The sequence below is a fragment of the Parus major genome, chromosome 21, assembly GCF_001522545.3.
Source record: "Parus major isolate Abel chromosome 21, Parus_major1.1, whole genome shotgun sequence".
In the NCBI taxonomy this organism is placed as follows: domain Eukaryota; kingdom Metazoa; phylum Chordata; class Aves; order Passeriformes; family Paridae; genus Parus; species Parus major.
This window is the reverse complement of record NC_031789.1, coordinates 787,602-788,456: the sequence shown is the minus strand read 5'-3', so window position 1 is coordinate 788,456 and position 855 is coordinate 787,602. Positions and strand designations below refer to the sequence as shown.

General features: G+C 54.0%; 1 protein-coding gene across 1 annotated transcript in view; it reads right to left on the bottom strand.

Moving 5' to 3' along the window:
• Positions 1-542: 542 nt before the first annotated feature.
• LOC107213509 (protein-arginine deiminase type-1-like) overlaps positions 543-855 on the bottom strand; it is a 13,713-nt gene continuing 13,400 nt past the window's right edge. Inside the window, exon 10 of the mRNA XM_019008732.1 lies at positions 543-563. Within this exon, the coding sequence (XP_018864277.1) occupies positions 543-563 (21 nt within the window). The remainder of the gene's footprint in view (positions 564-855) is intronic.

Sequence of the window (855 nt, the reverse complement as noted above, 5' to 3'; positions counted from 1 at the left end):
TGGATTTTTCCATGGATTTTTTGCTCCTTCCCATCTCCCCCGGGGCGGCGCTCGGGGAGTTTGCAGTAAAACAAACAAAAAGAAAAAAGGGCTTTGGTCAATTTTTGGGGTTTTTTTTGGGATGGGGGTTGTTTTCCAGAGGGGTTGGAGAGAGGAGGTCCCGGCTGGAAAATCCCAAAATCCCGTTTTTTGGAGCAATATTTAGGATTTCGGGTGGGGAATCACCAAAACCCAAAAAAAGCCTCGGGGGGAGGGGGGCGTTGCCACATTCCCGAGGAATTCCCGGCTCGGGAAGGGTGGGGGTCATTCCCGAGGGGCCATTCCCGAGGAATTCCATCCGCTTCCGTCGGTTTGAGATTCAAAAATTCTGATTTTTGGCCTTTTTAAGTCCCGGTTTCTTCGTTTTTCAATACCGAAAATTTATTTTTTTTAATTTTTCTTTGTTCCCTGATCCCGCGGGACAGCGGCTCCCGCTCCCCACCAGTTTAACCAGTCCAGAGCTCTCCCAGTGCCGGGAGAGACCCCGGAGCCACAGCCTGGAGTTATTCCTGACCCCAAAGGCACTTGGGAGGGACGGGACGGGATTGGGAGGTGGGGGACACGGGGGGGACATGTGAAAGGACAGGTGACAGGTGACAGATGACAGCCCAGATGACAGGACAGGTGATAGGTGACAGGTAACAGCCCAGGTGACAGGTGACAGGTAACAGCCCAGGTGACAGGACAGGTGCCAGGTGCCAGGACAGGTGACAGCCCAGGTGACAGGACAGGTGACAGGACATGTGACAGTGACGGGTGACAGGTAACAGCCCAGGTGACAGGTGACAGAACAGGTGACAGGTGCCAGGACAGGTG